Source organism: Cnephaeus nilssonii, assembly GCF_951640355.1.
Source record: "Cnephaeus nilssonii genome assembly, chromosome: 7".
Classification (NCBI taxonomy): domain Eukaryota; kingdom Metazoa; phylum Chordata; class Mammalia; order Chiroptera; family Vespertilionidae; genus Cnephaeus; species Cnephaeus nilssonii.
In genome coordinates this window covers 25,666,304-25,684,418 of record NC_137078.1, presented here as the reverse complement: position 1 = coordinate 25,684,418, position 18,115 = coordinate 25,666,304, and the positions used below count along the sequence as shown (strand labels likewise).

The window sequence follows — 18,115 nt, the reverse complement described above, 5'->3', positions numbered from 1 at the left end:
ATGGAGTCAGTATTATCAAAGAAAGATTTTTAAAGAAAACAAAGCCTCTTTTGGATTATTTAAAAAATCATTTTGATCCTATAAAATGATACTTAGTAATATGACAAAGTAAACAGATCCTTGCACTTAATTATCTTTACTGACATTTATTCTAGTTTTGATATTTTGTGAATTTATATGACATGCAATTCTACTAAGTATGGACTCCTTCCTTCCTTCCTTCCTTCCTTCCTTCCTTCCTTCCTTCCTTCCTTCCTTCCTTCCTTCCTTTTCTTTCTTTCTTTTTAACTCTGGCGAGTGCTATTTTATTTAATAACTAAAGGCCTGGTGCACAAATTTGTGCATGGGTGGGGTCCCTCAGCCTGGCTGGTGATCAGGGCCAATAGGGGCTTTCTCGCCCAGTCCCAATAGGGGCCAATCAGGGGTGGCTGGCTGCGGGGAGGGACCATGGGATGTTGGCTGGTGGGGTAGGGGTGGGGGACTGCAGGAGGTTAACCGGCCGCAAGAGGTTGGCTGTGGGAGCGCACTGATCACCAGGGGGCAGCTCCTGCATTGAACTATCTGTCGACCAGTCATTTGGTTGATCGATCGACCAGTCGCTTAGGCTTTTATGTATATAGATGTAGCATGTTCTTTTTAGAGTTTTTCCTTCCCAGTTAAATTTTTCCTCCAGAAGTTTACTTATGAATTGATTATAAAAGTTATTTATATTATACATTAAAACATACAATATCTCTATATATAAAAGCTTAAGTGACTGTTCAACTGGTCGCTATGACGTGCACTGACCACCAGGGGGCATACACTCAATGCAGGAGCTGCCCCCTGGTGGTCAGCGCTGCTCAGCTGACCAACGGGTGCCAGACGCCAGGCTCATGGCTGGCGAGCACAGCTGTGGTGGCTTGAGCCTCTCCCGTGGACACTCCCTCTGCATGCCCCTCCCCCATCCAGACCGGGACTTGGATCAGGACCAGCATCAGGACTGACTGGGTGTGAGCCTGCGGCCGCTTCTCGGTCATGGGCACACTAGTATCGCCCTAGGATGGGCACATGGAGACTGCAGCGGAGCAGCAGTGAGCCTATACCCAGTGGCGGCAGCGGCAGGTGCAGCGGGGCTGGGATGAGTGGGCGTGGCGTGGTGCCCAGCCTGGACTCGGGCTCCTCCCCAGCTGCCTGCGGCTTCAGCACTACTACACCCCTCGGGGGATGTTGGACTCCTGGTTTCGGCCTGATCCCCACAGGCCACGCCAAGGGACCCCACCCGTGCATGAATCCGTGCACGGGGCCTCTAGTATATAATACTTATAAACTAAATTATTTTCTTTGGTGTTTACATTAAGATCTCTGAGGAAGGTTTTCTCAGTGAAGAGACCTTGAATTATAAAACAACTCTAGAATTTCCTGACTGACTATTCCAGCTACAAATGGCTTTATGTGATATGTATCTCGGAGAAGCCATTCTTCAGGGAAGGTGAGGGCATGCTGGACACATTCTTTAATTCAACCAGAAAGACAGCTATCTTTCCTAAATCTGACAGATGAGCAAGAGGCAAATCAAAGGAGAAACAAAGAGCTTTAACACCCAGAAGTCATCACAGCATTTAAACAATTAGAATTTTACTTTATTTCAGAATAAGTTTACAGTTGAAAAAAAGATATTTACTAAAGCGACAACATTATTCATATGGACAAAACTTTTATTGCAAAACCTTGGTACAGGAGCATTAGTAATTTAAATTCTATATGGATATAGAGATATTTTAAAAAACAGAAACAATGTATTCCAAAGGCTGTAATAGGCACAATATATATGCTTGTGTTTGGTCTGCAAGCATTATACTATAATTCAGTATATGTGATCTAAGAAGTTGCAGATTTTAAGCACTATGTACTAAAAACATACAAAAGAGTATCATACTATGTTGAAAAAGCATGTACTATCAATACTACAAAATAGGAGCAGCAAGCCAAACCAACAAACGTTTCCTTGGGTTTTGGAAGAAGTAATACATTTATGGCTTTTTCATGTTCATTTCTGAGACTGGTTAGCAAGTCTGGCAAGTGGAAAAGAAGAAAGTGGTCTGTAATATAACATTGAAGACACCACTTACAAGGCATCTGATATTTAACAGGTGCATAATTGGAAAACAAAATTTGAGCTTGATCTCAGTGCAAAATTGTAAGGTATCATACCAGCTTCCACCCATCAATTTTTTGGCATAAAAATCTTTATGCAGAAAAGTAAAAGTTTTCCAAATGACAAGTGGAAATATTTAAGATAGATCATTAGAACTGACTTTTGTTTTTTAGTAACTGTAAAGAATACAGGTGTCCCAAGGACCAAGAAACTGGATAGGGTCCTTTGTATGGGATTTTCTTTTGTTCTGTAAAAACATGGGTTGAAACATGTATTCATGCTGACAGTGTATCCATGCTGATAAAGGTGAACATGTGGTAAAAATAAGAAAAAAAAGCAGATTTTCAGAAAGTACTACTATTACATCATGTTGAGATTGTCTAAAAGGTAAAAATGTACATCTTAGATTCTCGAAGGTTTTATTTTCCAGCTAGCAATTAAACATAAGTGCAAAAGTGAACCATGCAATATTTTTACCTAGCAGCTATTGTGCTAATGACATGAAGGGAACAGAATTATTTTTTCCCCTTTAAATGCATAATGCTCACAAGTTATCATTGGAACTCAAGTCATACACAAAGGCAAATCATGAAGAAATGTTAAATATTTCAAGATGCCCATGAAAGCATGCCAGAAATGATGCTGTTTCTATAGCACAGAATTGTTGGAGGCCACGGCTAAAGCAGTAGGAGCTACTGCAACTTCTAAGTCTTTAATGCTGCTTTTTTTTTTTTTTTTTTTTTGGTGGAGGGGAGAGAGGGAAGGGTGATACAGATCAGGGGGTCTGGTCTCTCTGGAGGTTAGCCCATAATTTCTGCAGGTTCAGTGACCAACTTGGATCCATCCCATGCAGTCTTGAATTGTTCAGGAATAGGGAATTCTCTCTGGAAAAAGGCAAGGAGAACACAGTTATTTAAGAAGGCTTCCTTTTGCAAACAGATGGAAGGCTGATTAGTGTCATATGATGGACAAAGTCATTTTATAGAACTCAAGCCTGTATCATGGAGAAGACTTCTATGTCACATGAAGACTTGCGTAGTCATGGATCAGCTTTGTGACTGTCTGCCAGCCTCATCATTAAAGCTAGGACTTATTAAGAACCATATATATATATTTTTAACCTTTTGCACTCGGATGTCGAGTGTGACTTGACACGGTTAGCATTAGAATAAAGGAATCGAGAAAAAAGCAAGCGAGTGCAAAGGGTTAATCCTCACCCAAGGATATTTTTCAATTGATTTTAGAGAGAGTGTAAGAGAGAGGGAAAGACAGAGAGAAACATTGATGTGAGAGAAACACACTGATTGGTTGCTTCCTGCACGTGCCTTGACCAGGGCCCGGGCTGGGGAGGAGCCTGCAACCGAGGCACGTGATCTTGACTGGAATCGAACCTGGGACCCTTTGGTCCACAGGCAGATGCTCTATCCACTGAGCCAAACCAGACAAGAACCAGACATTTAAAAAAATATATTTTATTGATTTTTTTTACAGAGAGAAAGGGAGAGGGATAGAGAGTTAGAAACATCAATGAGAGAGAAACATCGATCAGCTGCTTCCTGTACACCTCCTACTGGGGATGTGCCCTCAAGTGAGGTACATGCCCTTGATCGGAATCAAACCCGGGACCTTTCAGTCCACAGTTCGACCCTCTATCCACTGAGCCAAACCGGTTAGGGCAAGAACTAGACATTTTTAAAGCACTGGATGTATGTGAACTCAGTTACTCGCCTACATCCCTGTGAGCTAGATACTGTTGAGATGCCATCTGCAGCAAACAGAGGCCTGAGAAGTTAAGCTACTGATCTAGATGACGTTACTAGCAAGTAGAACAGCCAGATCTGGGGAAGAGAATGACAATCTGTATTTCCAACAAGTTCCCAGGGGCCACTGGGCTATCTGTCTAGTCTTTTTGAAATATAAAAATATGCTTCAGGTTATGCATCAGTTTCTCACCCTTCATCCTGCCACCCTATTCTTCCCATTGTGAAATACATGCACATGTACCACACACACATTACTCATACACACATACACACAAACACACACACGCAGAATAACCAAAATAAAAGTAGTTTAAACTCTCTCCTTTCCCCAGGGAGGTTCTCCAGTCATTTCAGAAGAGGATCAAAAAGGAAGGTGAGGAGGAGTAGTCCTTGGCCCCGACTTCTGTGGCCTCCCTGGACTTCCGTATGCACAGCACTGCTGAAACCACAACTGTCTGATAAGTGGATGCCTGTGCTCACCATTGGTGAGATGTGAAGTTTCGTGGGATACACACATGAGTCCATATCTTCCTAGATGTAGGATCCAACTATTTCCTAGGGAAGAAGCTATTTATTTATTTATTTATTTATTTATTTATTTATTTATTTATTTATTTATTTATTTTAATGGGAAGGTCCCTTCTATAGTGAGTGATGAATTCTTCTTGAGTGAGATCTGCAATGCAAAGTCTTTTTGATGAAGCAAAGAAGCCACAATCTTAATGACGGCGCGCGCGCGTGTGTGTGTGTGTGTGTGTGTGTGTGTGTGTGTGTGTGGCCAATACCCCTTCTGGGGCTCTTCTTGATGAGTAAACAAGGCCAGGTGGAGAATGTTCTGGGGTGAAGGCACCTCTTTGATAATAACTGCACTGCAGCTGTTCCAAACATTTTTGGGGGTGTAAAGTGATAGTGATATGATGACAGATTTCTTTTGGGATGAATCATGGCTCCCATCCATTGCCAGGTTACAGTGCCCACAGCAGGACTTCTGTATTGCTCCTATGACCTCCAACTGGAAAATGCATGAAGAGGGCCTAGGGCAGAGGGCACAAGGTAATTTACGAAGACAGGGAAGACTGCATTTTCATGCTCAGGTTTTGATCTGTACTCATCCTTCAGATCAGTGGATCCCACTCTTGGCTCCATACTGAAATTATCTGGGAAGCTTTAACGAATACAGATGTCTGGGTCCCATGCCCATGGATTGTAGCTTAATTACTCTGGAGTGCTCATCCAAACCCCAATGCTTTTCTTAGCAGATCCAGTCCCCATGCAACTGAGCCTTCTGCTTAAGTAGCTGCAAAGGCCAGGCCTCGCCCTCATTTTTGGCTCGCTTCTCCGGGGCCATTCTTTAGTGGCTATAGCACCTCAGTAGTTTGTTTTAGGTGGAGAACATGGAAGGAGCCTCCTCTAGCTCAGTTAGGTTGGCCATAGACCTAGCAGAGTGCTGGCAGAGTCTGGTTTTTCACACTTAAATGATGAACTGTAGGCTGCAATATGTAGGTGTGTCTGGGTAGTGCTGGAGAACTTACTGAGAACTGGGGAAAGGAGACATTAGCAGGCATTTGGTCCTGTCCAAAATGTCCACACTTAAAAAACGTTCCTGAGTTCAAATAGCCCATAACATTCATTTCTACTTTTGGTTGACATGATTAATACATAAAGAATACTACCATGTTTTATTGAGCCCATATGGTGTTGAGGCTAAATTGCCAATAATCACTTTTCTTGTCTCAGTAGCCTGGCTTGTGAAGGCACATGGAATTAGGTAGGTGGATTGGGATTTGAATCTTGCAGAAGAGCAGGATTATATTTACTACTAGAGACCCAGTACATGAAATTCGGGAGCCCTTGGGGGATGTCCAACTGATGGCTTAGGCCCACTCCCCGAAGCCATCAGTTGGACATCCTTAGCACTGCCATGGAGGCGGGAGAGGCTCCTGTCACCACCGCTGCTCTCGCCAGCTGTAAGCCCGGCTTGTGGCTGAACGGCGCTCCCCCTGTGGGAGCGCACTGACCACCAGGGGGCAGCTCCTGAGTTGAGCATCTGCCCCCTGGTGGTCAGTGTGCATCATAGTGACCGGTCGTTCCACCGTTCGGTCAATTTGCATATTAGCCTTTTATTATATAGGATGAGCCAAGTGTATCCATGGACATTTTGGACAGGATCGAATGTCTTGTAAGGAAAGAACACGAGAACAGTCATGTTGTCTGTCTAAGGAGATTGGCCCAAGTGCTGACAGCGGTGTGGATAGTTGGTTGATTGACCCACAGGTTGATGGGGGCCTCTACATCCAAACGTGTGCCAGCTATGCCATGTTTTCTCCCACCCTCCCTGCTTCACTGCCCCCTCGCACAGTTAGAATCAGAGGGAATGATCTCAGAAGCAATAACTAGTGGGAAGCAGTACTTGCTTCCAAACAGTGACAGCTGGCAGGTCCACCACACTGGGGATGCAGAGGATATACTTATTTATACTTCCTTTGCAATGTGTGAGGATATCCGCACACTTCTGTCAGAGGCTGCTTTGTTGGGGAAAGGAGGCAAAGAAAATAAATGGTGGCAAAATCACGCAGGCTAGTGTTTCTCTGAAGGGTTGCTGGACACACTGTTGGCTTATTAAAATACAGATTCCCAGCTCCAAGTCTCCCAAATCCCTTTTGGGAGCAGGCATTTTCATGAAGCTGCCCAGGGAATTCTCGTGCTGAGTTTGAGAACCTCCGACATAAGAATAACGGCATACTTTGGTCTACTTATTGTTATTTCTCCCCCCTTCCCCACTTTCCCCCCAAAGCATTTCTCCCTCGTTTCTGTTTGCCGCCACCATAGCAAAGGACAATATTTACTCCTGACTAATATGAACTCCGATGTATGCTGTACAGTTTGATAAAAGCTAGCCCATTAAGCTAATGATTAGTGAACTGCCTTGAGTCACAAATTTAGGAGTGAGTGTAGTCAAGGAAATTAAGAGGGGAAAAGATATGGATTATATTAGGCAGCTAATTATGTAAAGGCAACTCTCGGAATGCCTTTCCTGTCTGTGAATGAGGCTACAAATGAAGCTCATAGATTGGAGGCTAATTGAATCAATCTCAAAGAAGGTTAACGATGAAGGCTCCAGAACAATTCGTTACAGTCTTTTGAAAGGTACTTACATAATCACCGTCCTGAGGGATAAGTATATTCATTTCAGATGACTTGGCACTCACTATCTCACAGTCTAATGCATCTTCACTGAGGTATATGTGGCAGCCTTCTGTCTTATTAATGGAAATGGTTGGCACTTTACCCATGACCTAAAATAGAAAAAAATAATCTAAGCAAAGAAATAGAAATTACAATATTCCCAAATAAATACAGCGCATAGGCCCAACCAAGCATTAGGAATAGCTGGGTCAGAGCTGGAGGCCGGTTAAAGGCACGGTCTCCAGGCTGAATTGGTGGGTGTCATTTGGGGACAGAATGAAAGGACCACACAAGGGGATTGTCAAACCCCAGGGTCTCTTTCCTGAGACAAAATAAAGGGATAATTTGAAAACAGCAGCTAAGTGTTGAGAAAAAGTCTCACAACCCTGTTAGTGGATTTGAAACATATATTTGATTTCATGATAAAAAGTAACAAGATGCATTGCCTTTATGTGCTTAAAATTTTAGTTTTGACAAATCTCTGTAAAAGTTGGATTAAAACAAGTGCTAATATTGTCATTTAAGAGCAAAGAAATTATTCTTGTAATTGAGATTTCTTCTGAACCCAAATAAGAATAAATAAGAAACTCTACAATTCTTTTCACGTAAGTCCTTTACTAGATAAAAATCTCACTGGCTGAATGCGAAGCTTAAATGAGATAATGAGGATCTAGGTATTTTGAAATGTATTAATTTCAGGAGTGAAAACTGGAGACTTCGTTCAAGCCACTCATTGTATAGGTAAAAGGGACCATACTCAAGAGGAGGAGATTCTTTGTATTGTTTACAAAAATCTAAGTGCTATAAAAATTTCGATCAGTCTTAAATTTCTCTTTTACCAGTCAGTTTTCAGACGTCCCCCCAAATCTCTATAGGGGTAGACTGTTCCCCCAAATGACCATATTACAACTCTATAATTTTCCTTTTTGTAATGGTAATTGAAGCGATAAAGGCATCTCCTCTTTCACCCTGAAGAAAAGACTGGATTGCAAACTAAAGGAGCAACTCCTGTTGATAGTGCAGGTGATGTAAAGCATTCCTTAGGGGGAGTCTAGCCAGGTCACCACACTTCTCTGTTTCCTCCTCTCTCCATAGAAACTGGACACTGATTTGGAATTGAGCCCCAGTACAAAAAAAAAAAAAAAAGAAAAAGAAAAAGGCAGAGGTAGTTCAAGGTCAGGTAAGCACAGGGCTTTGCCATAAATAAAATAGAAAAATAATACATATATCTATATTTCAAAAATGTGTCAGCAGTAATGTTTTGGCAATCTACATTTGTTTATTTTATAATGATGACGAGCATATACATACTGACCAGAACTGTATGAATAGTAAAGGAATAAATTGTCAGTGAGTCTTAGGTGATTTGTTTATGAGACCGAGTAAGGCCAGCACATTATGATAATATAGTGTATTTATATATTGCTATATTATGTTAAAAATTCTGAAACGCCCTGCAAATCGGAAAAGCAATAGTAGAATTTAAGAAATGGCCCCGATATGGTAGGAATTGTCATTTCCACAGCATTTTGGTCGATTCTGCATAGAGTAGATTATCTACACGCCCTTCCCCCTGGTAGTCTGTGAACACTTTGAGAACAGAGATTGTTTCTTATCAGAACTGGGCCAAAGAGTAGCTCCTCTGCTGAGTGGCAGGTGACATGTGACCTTGCCCAGGCCAGCGCTCCAGCATTTAATACATGTTTCTGGATTAGTTTTGCTTTTCAAAAATTTATTTCTCCATAAAAATTTCCATGGAACCCCCTAGTCTCTTCTCTCATAACATTCACTCTTTTCTGGGATAGTTTGCCACAACCAGAATTGCTGAATCAAATCATATTAACTTTGGTCCGTGCCCTTTTCTCCCTTTCAATCTTTTTAACAGCGGTATTGAGGTAAAACCTGCAAACATAACATTCACCTACTTTAAGTGTACAAGTTAATTATATTTCGTGAATTTACAGAGCAGTGCAACCATCACTTCCATTCAGTTTTAGGCCATTTCCATCACCCCCCAGATAACCCTGGTGCCCATTTACAGTCAATCCCTGTCCTCACCCCAGGCAACCACTAATCTGCTTTCTGTCTCTCTTGTGTCCAGGCCCTTTTAAAACAATGTAGTAAATGTATCAAATAGATAATGACATTCACTTGGTTTGAACACTCAAAAGTTCAGGAAGTATTCAGTAAAATGCCTCTTGTCTCCGAATTACAGATGACATGGCTTACCCTTCCACATTATTTTTAGAAATCCGGACCATATCCTTAAAAAATTATGATATATTTCTAACATAGAAGGAATCTTATAAAAATACACAAATACCGATATGCTTATCAAACAGCTTTATCAGAGTGGAGCATTTGGCTTCTTTGCCTTTTTTTAGGACTGTAATCTTACAATATCTTTGAAGATTACCACCCACCACCTCATTCACCAACCTTTTTCTCTCCCCAGATGTAGCTACTCTTCTCAACTCTGCGTTTATATAACCTTCTGGGTCTGTCCCTTGGGTAAAGTGACCTTGAGTCCTCATAAGCATAATGAACATGTGCATATTGTTTTGCATGTTTTCAATCTTTATGTAAAGGGACACATTGCCAACGTCTGATTCTGTAACTTGCATTTATTGCTCAGTGTTGCTTTTGAGATTTATGTTTCTGTACCTATAACTGTAGTTCATACATTTTAACTACTGTACAATATTCTATTAGTGGAATTTATTTATTCACTTACCAGATGGTGGACATTTAAGTTTTTTTTTATTGTTATGCATGACACTGCAATAAACATTTTTACACATCTCATGGACATATATACTAGAGCTTCTTTAGTGTACAGACCTAAGAGTGAAATTGCTTGGTCACAGGCAATGAATGTCTGACTTTATTAGATGGTGCCAATTTACTCTGCACAGTGAGTGGAATAGATTTATTTTCCTAACACCAAGGTATCAGAGGTCCCATTGTTGCACTTCTTTAACAGCCTTTGTACCATGAGACTTTAATATACAGCAGTCCTTAAGCTGCACAGTTGTGACATACATGAGCTTCAGCTAATATGTCCCTTGTAAAGTAAGGACAGCCTGAATGCAAAACTTTTGTGTGTGAAAAGATATATGTAATTATAGTATTAATTCGTATTCCTATTTCTATTAGGTGGGTCATGAATATTTTCATATATTTATAAAAATTCAGTTTTTTTCTTCTCTGGATTGCCTTAATATTCTTTGCCCATTTTTCTATTCGGCTATTGTTTTTTTTCTTAATGATTTGTGTTAAGTTCTTTATAAATTCTGGTTACAATCCTTTTTGATTATCTACAAGTGTCATTTTTCCATCCATGGCTTGTCTTTCAGCTTTGTGTCTGATGTCTTCTACTATATAATTTTGAATTTAATGTAGTTAGATTCATCAGTCATTTTCTTTACAGTTTGTGTTTATTGACCCAGAAAGCAACGAATGAACAAATAAAACAAGGAAAGAAAGATACAGACAAGAGAATGATGCTTACCAGAGGGGAAAAAGGGTGGGGAGATGGCAAAAAGGGTAAAGGGGGTCACATATACAGTGACAGAAAGAGACTAGATTTTGGGTGGTGAACACACAATTGAGTATACAGATGTTATATTATAAAGTTGTACATCTGAAATTTATATTAATGTCATTAACCAACATTACCTCAATACATTTAATAAAAAATGTTTTTAAAGTGTCAGTGATGAAAAGCTCAGTAAAACAAGAGAAAACTATAAAACTAGAACACAATTTTAACAAACATTATTATGAAACATCAGATAATAAGGGGTAATTAGCAATATGAAAAGCATGTAATCAAAGAAAGAAGTTACTTGGTTAAAGGTAAGAAGTGCTTTAACTTTTTGCATAGTATAAAATCCTATTCGAATAAATCAAAATTATTAAAGGGATGCAGATTTTCTCCTGTTTTGCAAATTCAATTTCAACCCTATTTTCCAGGTTGTATATCTGATCTCATTGACTCTTCAGAAAACCCCCCCCCCCCCCACTTTTCCTCAGAATCAATTTTTTCCTGAGGGGGAAAATTGTCTTCGGGGTGGCGTTATGCTGGGAGAATTTCTTGGTATTTTTGTTCATTCATTAATTGATTAATTTAAACCTCTTACTCATCAAACATTTATTGGACACCTACTATGTGCAGGTACTTTGCAAATTCCGGGGCTGTAAAGATTAATGAGCTATTTTTGAAATAGAGATGGTAAACCAGTATTTGGAGTGCACAATAGAATGTATTCTAATAGATTGAAAAGGATGAATCAACACTGCCTAGGAAGTAAGAGAGGGCTTCAGAGGGGAGGTGATGATAGAGCTGTGTCTAGAGGGAAAGGGAACAGGAGTCTTCTAGGCAGACACGAAGGGCCCCTTGCATGCAGACTGAATGGTCTGCTCAAAGCCATGCTGGGGGCAGAGCATGATTAAAGGGCACTTACCTGCATTTGAATATCCTTAGAGTTGATCACTTCCACAATGCCCACCACATTGTCAAACACCAGACCAAACTTCTTACAGTTGTCTAGGAAAAAAACACTCCACTAAATATACACATCATATTTATACAAGCAACTTATCACGGTAAGTATAGAGCCATAGTTCTGCCCTACCAATTGTAATGGAATTTATTTTCCCTTTTATCTGTAGGGTAGACTTGTCGCACTTGAAAATGTAAGCCACTTGTTTCAGTTCAGTCTCTGAAATCACAAGGTCATTCCTGTCCTCTTGGTACTCCTACGATTAAAACATATGCAAACATTAAATATAAGGATGTGTAGATAAATGGAAGCCATTGCACACTGAAATTACTATGGAGCTCAGCATTAATTCATTATAGCTTTTTAATATGTTCTTTCTTTTAGAACCATTTTCTTACAGGCTAAACCACAGGTCTCACTTTGTCATTGCAGCGTTGGGATCAGATGGAACCACTGGTTGGAAGGGGGGTTGGTGCCAATTTGCAAACAGTCAGGTATCAGGAACCCTGGTTAGGGGATGGGGGCTGGAGCAGGGTTTGAAGAGGTTTATGTTGAGTCTGGATGCTGAGTCTGGACTTAATGATGCTGCAGCAAAATCTGCTGTGTCAAGTACGAGTTGGGCAGATCTCGGTCCTCAATCTTTAGGGAAGCCCCTGGGATTGGCAGGAGGGCACTAGCTTCTTTCAAAGTGTCTTTATCCTGCTCACGTGGTGGAAGCGGCGGGTGAAGCGGTAGGTTACACCAGCACCACCATCAATGGGGTAGAAGGAAACATTGTACAGCCGATCAGAATGGTGTGCAGATGAACAGTTTATGGAGCGTGGTCAGACTCATAGAGACAGAAAGCAGAGTGGTGGTTTCCAGGAGCTGAGGTGGGGGTGGGGGCGGGATTTTGTGCTTAAGGGGTATAGAGTTTCTGTTTTAAAGATGAAAAGAGTTCTGTGGATGGATGGTGGTGATGGTGGCACAAAGTATGTACTTAATGCCATGGAACTGTTCACTTAAATGTTAGGATGGTAAATTTTGTATTACGTTATTTTACCACAATTAAAAGCAACTTTAAAAGCTGAAGGAAAGAATAAATGGGAAACAATGATAAATAAAAAATGTTCATGGAAGCATCCAAAAAGGCCCTGGTAACTAGTGTAGCCATTTCACTTGGAAATCTTTAAGGCCTTGGTACAGTTTTGCCTTTCGTCAGAGCGCGTCAGCAATAAAGGCTACAGGCTTCACTCACCACTCTCCACTTCTTCCCTTCCAGCTCGAACACAGGGGCGTGTTTCTGAAGAGGACGTGGCGGGGGAGCCTTGGGGCCCGGAGAGTGGCTTTTGGTAGGAGATGGGGTTTGTCCTCCTTGAGTTCGCAGGCTGGGATTCTTGTATGTCTTCTGCGAATCCGTGACGTGCCGGAGCCCTGGGAAGGCAACACAGAGACACAGTTCTTTATAGGTTATGCAAAGGGAAATGTCCCTGCCTTCTTAGATTGACGTGGTGTAAACAGCACAAGGATTTTTGTTAATGCTATTTTCATAGCAGTCTAGTTAATATGCAGAATTTGAGACGAGTATAAGTCAGTGTTAATGGAAACACTGTAAGCATTTTTCAGTTTGAGGAACCTCTTCTTTAAGAAGATAAGATGATAGATACAAGTTCTGCAAAAAGAAAACCATGGTGCCAAAATGGACCACTTGATTTATTTCTCCCATGGCTAAATCATTCCCCCCAATAGCCAAAGGGTACGGGCATTCCAGTAAGTATATGTCAGAGTACAGAAGCAATTTAGGGTTACAGATCCATTCCTGTACTTTCCAAATGAGAAAGTGCAGCTCCTTGAAGCGAGAGAAAAATTCAGAATTTTGGGTTCTTAACTCCCATCCTAGTCATAGGGACACTTATACTATAATTCCTATTACCCATGCAAAACTACATTTGCATAAGGAGTTTGGCAATACGACTTGATTAAATGTTGTATGATTTTAAAAAAATTAACTGTTTACTGTGAGGAGAAAGTAGTTCAACGATATGATTCCTTGACAAGCTGTACAAGGCTTGAGGACACAGGTGCTATTATTTGTCATTTTTATGTCACTTGATCTTGATGCCTGGGTTGTAGATGGTGCCGTAACATCAGGGCTGAAGTGTTGAGGCAGCGTGCAGTGGTCGATTTAGAGCCTAGGCAGTTATGGCGAACCTATGACACGCGTGTCAGCACTGACATGCGTAGCCATTTCTGATGACACGCGGCTGCATGCCGAGGATGAAACATTTGCGACTAGAGTCTTGGAGTTAGTTTTTTCCTCAAAGTGACACACTACCCGAGTTATGCTCAGTTTTTTGGCGAAGTTTGACACACAAAGCTCAAAAGGTTGCCCATCACTGGTAGGGTCTCCGAGTTCTTTCTGGTCCGCCCACGGAGGCCATCTACCCTGAGATGAAGAACACTGCAGGCCCCTGCCTTCCCAGCAGCAGCTCCCTGTGTGTTGGGGACTGGGATGGAATGGCACACCCTTCACTGCGGGCTCTGGGGGACCTGGGTGCCTCCAGAGAAACAGCTCCCAGGTGAGAGCCGATGTTTCTCGATGTTTCTCACCTTTCGTAATTGCCTCCCCTTGGTTCAGTTGTGCAAATAAAGCTGAGCGTGAAGGGGAGGACTGCTCTTTGCTGCCTTCATTCTCATAAAGTGGAGGTGGCCCTGGAGGAGGTGGAGGAGGAGGAGGTGGAGGAAGGCCAGGCCCAGGGGAGAGGGCAGACAACATGGTTGCGGCTGAGGCCACTGGACCCTGTGGGAGACAGAAGATGGAAAGCACTGTGTTGAAACTGATGTCCTTGCCCAGCACTGGGATTTTGTTAATGTCACTTACAACCAATGTTGCCAATGAGGAATTGGGGTGCAAGACTCACAAAGGGCACCCCAGAGGTACACTTGTACATCATGGATCTGTTTGGGATGACCTGAGACCGAGACAGGGTTCACCTTGAGTGCATGGAGCATGACTCAGCTGTCCAGACCTGTCAGTAGAAACTCCACACCCAAGATTCATGCTGCTAACTCAGAGGCAAGCAAAGCCATACTCACAAATTCATGTCCAAATTCAGAGTATGAAGGAAACTGAGCCTTAGCCAAAGGAGAATCATAAGAAAAAGGTGGTAAACTGGTAAGAGGATTCCCTTTTTTGGGACACTGGGAATTGCTACCACCAAAGAGCGTGAGAGTGTTGAAAAGTATTCAGAGATTATTAGATGTTTTTGAACCTTTTTGTGCAACTGAAGAGATACTGAAATTCTTTCCTTGGAACTCATTTTTCTAGTATGATGCCTCACACTGACCCCCACACAAGGACCACATGTGACCTGGATGCTGTCGCACTTGAAGGTGGTCAGGGACCAGGACACACCTGAGGATTTGGCTCCTCTAATGCTGATGGTTAACAAACCAACTAAAAGCTGCAATATCTATGCTTATTCTTTCTTTCTTTGCTATGTGAAGTGCAACCCTTATTCTAACAAATTGAAATGGCAGTAAAAGGTGATAGACAAGAGAGGGATTTGTTTTATCATTTTGAGAGGACTGTGGCTTGAAACTGGTAGGAGAGAAACACACATACAATAAAGCTGTCATACATACCATTTTACTTTTAAATTCTGAAGTAGAGCACTGTATTCCTAGGATAAGGAATTCTTTTATCCAATGGTCACACAGTTCTTGAGACTGACCAATTTTTTTGGATGAAAAAAAGTAAGAAATTTGGGAGAGAAACCAAGATGGTGGCATAGGTAAACACCTATACTGCTGCCTCGCACAACAATTTCAAAACTACAACTAAAAGACAAAATGGACATCATCCAGAACCACAGGAAGGCTGGCTGAGTGGAAATTCTACAACTAGAAGGAAAGAGAAAAGCACACTGAGACTCAGAGGAGCTGCAGGAGGCAGAGGTACTGAGACGCGTGCGTGTGGAGAGGACTGGCAACTGAGTGCGCGGCTGGCTTTCTCAAGTGGGAGGGAGACAAAAGCTCTTGACTGCACTGAACTCCAGTTCTGGGCGAGACTCTGGGGACCCAGACTCATTCGGGGAGAAACTGGACTGTCTGGCAGCGGGCGGAACTCGAGGGCGGCCTTCTTTCAGAGGTGCTTGCAACGATTACCACAGAACACTGAGACACAGGGGCCTATTAGGGCAGGGCTGACGGGAAACCAATGCTGTCTGCTCTGCCCTGAGACTCCACCCCATCCAAGCTGAGCACAGAGGCTTTTGCAAGTCTTGTCTAATAAGGGTGTCTCCAGCACAGAAGTTCTCCCAGCGTAGACACAGCTGATCCTCACAGCCAATTGGCCTGGAGGTCAATTCCTCCCAGTGATACCAACAACAATCAAGGCTTAACTACAACAAGACTGTGCACACAGCCCACAAAGGGGTGCACTAAGAGTGTCCACCTCAGGTAACTGGGGAGGCTGAGCCACTGGCCCTATAGGACATCTAGCACACAAAGCCACTCTATCAACTCAGGGAAGCAGCCAAAATGTGGAGACAAAGAAACAGATCACAAATGAAAGAAATGGAGGAAAGCAAACGACTAGATATAGAGTTCAAAACCACGGTTATAAGGTTTTTCAATAATTTTCTAGAAAAGGCCGATAAATTTAGCGAGACCCTCTAGGATATGAAAAAGGACCAACTAGAAATTAAGCATACACTGACTGAAATAAAAAATATTATACAGAGATCTAACAGCAGACTAGAGGATTGCAAGAATCAAGTCAAAGATTTGAAATACAAAGAAGCAAAAAACACTCAACTGGAAAAGCAAAAAGAAAAAGAATCCAAAAATATGAAGATAGTGTAAGGAGCCTCTGGGATAACTTCAAGTGTACCAACATCCAAATTATGGGGGTGCCAGAAGAAGAGAGAGAGCAAGATACTAAAAACCTATTTGAAGAAATAATGACAGAAAACTTCCCCCACCTGGTGAAAGAAATAGACTTACAAGTCCAGGAAGTGCAGAGAACCCCAAACAAAAGGAATCCAAAGAGGACCACACCAAGACACATCATAATTAAAATGCCAAGAGCAAAAGACAAAGAGAGAATATTAAAAGCAGCAAGAGGAAAACAGTTAGTTACCTACAAGGGAGCACCCATATGACTGTCAGCTGATTTCTCAACAGAAACTATGCAGGCCAGATGGGAGTGGCAAGAAATATTCAAAGTGATGAATAGCAAGAATCTACAACCAAGATTACTTTACCCAGCAAAGCTATCATTCAGAATTGAAGGTCAGATAAAGAGCTTCACAGATAAGAAAAAGCTAAAGGAGTTCATCACACCAAACCAGTATTATATGAAATGCTGAAAGGTATTCTTTAAGAAGAGGAAGAAGAAAAAGGTAAAGATAAAAATTATGAACAACAAATACATATCTATCAACAAGTGAATCTAAAAATCAAGTGAATAAAAAAATCTGATGAACAGAATAAACTGGTGAATATAATAGAATCAGGGGCATAGAAAGGGAGTGGACTGACAATTCTCAGGAGGAAGGGGGTGTGGAGGGTGCGGGAAGAGACTGGACAAAAATCGTAGACCTATGGATGAGGACAGTGGTGGGGGCGGGTAAGGGAAGAGGGTGGTGTGGGAACCGGGTGGAGGGGAGCTATGGGGGAAAAAAGAGGAACAATTGTTAATAATCTGAACAATAAAGATTTATTAAATTAAAAAAAGTAAGAAATTTAAAAGAGAGTGATGGAAACGTGGCTTAAGCTCAACTGTTTTCAATACCAAATGCAATATGTGAAACATTACATAGTGCTAAATATTAACAAAGGCAGCATATCCTTATTTTCCTAAACAACTCACTATTACAAGGTGTCAATGTCAGATTTTTAATCTGTGGGTTTTTTAGTTAAAAACAACAACAAACAAACCAAAAAACCCCACATGATTTTCAAAGTGCTTATATGATCCCTATTATGTGTAGAATTACCTTGAAATAAATGATATTCTCCTAGTAAAAAACTGCCAGTTACAAAAATAGTCATGGGGATGTAAAATAGAGCATAGGGAAGATAGTCAATAATACTGTTATAACTCTGCCAGATGGATATGAGATATACCAGGGCGATCACTTGGTAAGGTATATACATGTCTAATCACTCTGCTGTACACCTGTAACTAATATAATATTGTATGTCAACTATAATTGAAAAATAAATGTATAAAAAGATTCTTCTCAATTCATCATGCAGATCTTAAAAATCGAGCAGGCCGGGCATCTCACCTGCTGAAGGTATAATGTGTGATGGGTTTTGTTTCTAAGGAAAACCAGCCTGACTCCATCAGGATTTTCGGGTCAAGCAGAAAATGATCACACAGTTCTTGAGACTGACCTTTAAAAAAAGAAAAGGTACCTTAAATGTTTCTATTGTGTTACTGAGGTGAAATTTGAGAATTTGCTCTGAATCATAAAGAGCATAAAAGATAAGCTTTGCGCATCCAACAATATCCCAGCCCTCAGCTCCAGACACGG

At 41.4% G+C, this 18,115-nt stretch overlaps 1 protein-coding gene across 1 annotated transcript in view; it reads right to left on the bottom strand.

Annotated features, from left to right (window-relative positions):
* Positions 1-1,725: 1,725 nt before the first annotated feature.
* The window catches only part of CAP2 (cyclase associated actin cytoskeleton regulatory protein 2), a 145,282-nt gene continuing 128,892 nt past the window's right edge, over positions 1,726-18,115 (bottom strand). Inside the window, exons 8-13 of the mRNA XM_079778232.1 lie at positions 14,181-14,370; positions 12,829-13,004; positions 11,724-11,847; positions 11,553-11,635; positions 7,056-7,196; positions 1,726-3,021 (exon numbers count right to left, since the gene is read on the bottom strand). Of these exons, the coding sequence (XP_079634358.1) occupies positions 2,938-3,021; positions 7,056-7,196; positions 11,553-11,635; positions 11,724-11,847; positions 12,829-13,004; positions 14,181-14,370 (798 nt within the window). The 3' untranslated portion in view covers positions 1,726-2,937. The remainder of the gene's footprint in view (positions 3,022-7,055; positions 7,197-11,552; positions 11,636-11,723; positions 11,848-12,828; positions 13,005-14,180; positions 14,371-18,115) is intronic.